Below are 3,895 nucleotides of genomic sequence, written 5' to 3' on the forward strand. Positions count from 1 at the left end.
CTTCCCCAGCAGCTTCTCCTTCCTAGATATTTGGTTCCCTTTGCCCCTGAAAGATTTGTCAGCCTCATCTTGGAGATTAAGACCATCCCACGGATGCTTGCCAGTTCCAGACCTTCCTTTCCATCTTCCTGGGCACAGCTGAGTTCAGCCTGCTTGTTGTGATGTCTTTCAACTGCTGCGGGGCCATTTGCAACCTGTCGCACTGCACCATTTTTATGAAGCCCTGGCTGGGCTCCATGCTCATCTTTACCCACTGGGTGATGGCATCTCTATCCTTGCTCAGCCCCGCATCTTATATACCAAGGTACCCTCTGTTCCCAGTAAAGAGACTCTTTCTTCTGTGKCCTCATCCCTTTGATGAGAGCAGCCTGCATGGGCCCCAGCTATCTTCAGACATGAGCTTTGCACTCTCCTCTGCTGTGTTGCGAGCTCCTTCATCCTAACCTCTGTGTCTTATGCCTGCACTAGATGCACTATCCTGGGAATATCCTCTGGGAAAGCCATAAGAAGCCTTCTTCACCTGCATATCTCACACTGACATAGTCACTATTGCATATGGTAGTTCCATGTTTGGCTACATGGGGCCTGAGTACAGCAAATCCTTTGCACCAACCAAAACCTGATAAAAGGGTTCAACAGAGGGTTACCTCCATGGTGAGCAGAGAAGGTGCTTTGCTGTAAGCTCTCAGCAGCTTTGCAGGTTCCTCTAAGAAAGTACATTCAGGAGAAGTATGATTTTAGGTGACATGCAGCAGTCTAAGAAGACACAACCCTTTGAGTGTTGGAACTTACCCAGAAAATGGGGAGCTGAGACTGTAACCTCTGATTCACTGAGGCTACAGTGATATTGCTGTAGGTGACTGGGCTTGAACTTTTGCTCAAATAATTACAGCCAGTGGTTCAATTTCAGCATATCTTCCAGATGAACCCAGTCCAGAGATTCACCTATACCAGACTAGAAGCAGAGAGCAAGACAGGGCATTTGGCATCTAGTACTAACCTGAGCTCCTGGTTAAAACAGCCCACTACTGGTATTGCCCACTACTGAGCTTCCTGTTTTATTCTCTGTATAAGAGCCATCCGTTATGCTCTGAGACAGGGTCTATAGGGACAACAGAGTCTGTGGACGACCTCTGTTTCACTGCTTAAAACCCATCATCTCCTCTTCCCTCTGCCTTGCATTTTTGAGGCATCTTATTTGTGGAGTCATCTACTCCTTTCCTTTATATGTCTAAGACCAAATGCAAAGGTGGAGGGAAAAATGTCAGTATTTATTGCCTATGTTTTCCTTGGGCATATTTCTTTAGACATGTTCTTTGGTTTGAAAAAGAAATTAGCTACTAAATCAATTAAGAGGTTTGAGACTGAAATAGTGAGTTTCATTGACTTCATTAGAGGTGTCTGTGAGCAGCTGGTGTCTGTACTTGTTTTCTCTTGGTCCCTATGTAGTCAACGGAGGCAAAGAGAGAGCTCTAGAGGCTGGATCCTCCCAGACTATAATCAGCAGGTGAAAGAAGTGTTACCAGTCTTCCAGACACTCTTCTCTCTCTCTGCATTGACAAGATGGGAGTAAGCTAACTTGCTCGAACTGAAGTGCCTAACTTTTAGGCATCTAAAATATAACCCTACTTAGTATTTTTTTGTTGTTGTTCCAGATGCTTCCCATTTCAAATAATCAAAAGGACAGCCTTTAAGTTCATTAAGATGATAAAATTTCCCCCTTCCCCTAAAGGGAAAGCAAGGCATTTAGGTCAGGACATTTAATAACAATGTTTCCTCAATGTTTCTGGAGAAACAGAGAGGAAGAAGATGTGGAAGAAAGCAGGGGATTACAAAAGAGATACTCGATATTAACTTGTTTTGAAATCAATAGCCTCACAGATGTTCCAAGTCAAAAAAGGAAAGTACTGAAAAGTAGAAGGAATAACTTTCAAAATACTTATCTAAATGGATGGACTGGCATCTGCAGATAATAGTAAGTACTTTTGCTGGGAGATTAGGTTGGCTTTTGAAGCACAGATGTGATGGATGTTTGCAATAGGTTGAAGTGAACAGGGAATTTCCCAGGCATGGCATGAAMTAGTTCACAACCTCTTTACAATACTGTGCTTGTGAGCAAGAATCCTTTGTGAGCATTTGGAGAAGGTAGAAAGAACACAGTAAAATCTCTGAGGACTGTAAATGTGAAGCAGAGAAATCAGGGTGCGATGAATGGCTGAGAGGAATATTTCTGTCTGTGCTACATAGGAAGAAAGCAAGGGAGCAAAGAAGGAAGGATATACCCTCCCGTCGAGACTGAAATTCTCACACTTGCTTCTTCATGCTCCTGTCTCAGCAGGATGTACTGAAATTGGCCATGGGACCAGGAAATGAAACTGCAGTTGCTGAGTTCATCCTAGAGGGTTTCTCGGGGCTTGACCAAAGACTACAGCTCTTTCTCTCCCTGATCCTTCTACTCATATACCTGACAACAGTGATGGGGAACACAACAATCATTTTCCTTGTGCGTGTGGATCACCGCCTGCAAACACCCATGTACTTTTTCATCAGCAATCTGGCATTCCTGGAAATCTGGTTCACATCCTCCACAACTATCACATTGTTGGTGATTCTGAGCTCTGGCACGAGAACAATCTCATTAAGCAGCTGCTTTGCCCAATCCTATTTCTATTTTGCCCTGGGTTTTATAGMGTTYGCTCTCCTTGTTGTCATGTCCTTTGATCGCTACGTTGCCATCTGCCAACCTTTGCATTACACTGCCATCATGAAGCGGAAGCTCTGCATCCGGTTGGTTGTTGCTGCGTGGGTCATAGGCTTTGCGCTCTCGAGTTACCACCTGGTCCTGCTCTCAAAGCTGACTTTCTGTGGCCCCAACAAGATCCACCATTTTTTTTGTGACAGCTCCCCCTTATTCAAACTGTCCTGCTCTGACACCAGCCTGCTTTGGAAAGCARACTCTGTTTTGATATTGTTTGTAGTGCTGGGTTCCTTATGTTYAATCCTGCTTTCTTACATGTGCATCTTCTGCTGTATTCTGCACATGACAGCAGTGTCTGGGAGGAAGAAAGCTTTTGCTACATGTTCTTCCCATCTCACTGCCTTGGCCATCGTATATGGAAGCTGCATTGTTCTCTATGCACGGCCCTCGAAATGTGTTTCCTTGGAGACCAACAGAATTGTAGCTTTGCTGAACACTGTCCTGTACCCATTCCTAAACCCCTTCATCTACAGTCTCAGAAACAAGACTGTGAAACTGGCCCTGAAGGAAGCCATCGGCCGTGCAAAGGTTTGGCTTTTTCCCCAGTCATGATGCTTTTCATGACAGCAATTCTAATTATGTRTCATGYATTATATCACACACACATATGTATAGCTATTAAATATGAGTGCCTCAGGAGATTTATTTTCTCATTGGATTGTAGTGTTGAAAGGAAGGAATGTGAATTATGAGTCTTGGTTACAGAGAGCTATTATAAACAAAAATCTAAAAAGTATTAATAAAATATCGAACACACAGAGGACTGGGACACAGACTGGCAGTACATGCTGACACATGGAAGTTTTCATAAGTCACCTCAGGAAATTTAGCTGAAAACTCTGGGGACAATGTCCAAGGGCTGTTGAGAAAAGCTCAAAACATCTTCTCTCCCTGAATAACAGAAGATGCTAAGCATGAAAATTAAGCTCAGACATTACAATGGGCTCAAATTCATTGGATTCAAATCCATAAAACACTTCTTAGTTTCATTACTGTGACGAAGACAGCCTCACTGATTTGCCAGTGATAGCATGCAGACAATAGCTTTATTTATTCACTTTGGAGGGAGATTTCTTAAAAATTCATATTTTCGTAACATACTGCCAGCATGTTCACTGTTAAAAGCCCTGCTTTATT

At 43.3% G+C, this 3,895-nt stretch overlaps 1 protein-coding gene across 1 annotated transcript; it reads left to right on the top strand.

Annotated features, from left to right (window-relative positions):
* Window positions 1–2,356: 2,356 nt before the first annotated feature.
* On the top strand, window positions 2,357–3,310 carry LOC112963112 (olfactory receptor 6F1-like). The gene has a single exon (XM_026059856.1). It carries the CDS (start codon window positions 2,357–2,359, stop codon window positions 3,308–3,310), a length of 954 nt encoding a protein of 317 aa, XP_025915641.1.
* Window positions 3,311–3,895: the final 585 nt, after the last annotated feature.

The sequence above is a fragment of the Apteryx rowi genome, unplaced genomic scaffold (assembly GCF_003343035.1).
Source record: "Apteryx rowi isolate R43461 unplaced genomic scaffold, aptRow1 scaffold_1602, whole genome shotgun sequence".
In the NCBI taxonomy this organism is placed as follows: Eukaryota; Metazoa; Chordata; class Aves; order Apterygiformes; family Apterygidae; genus Apteryx; species Apteryx rowi.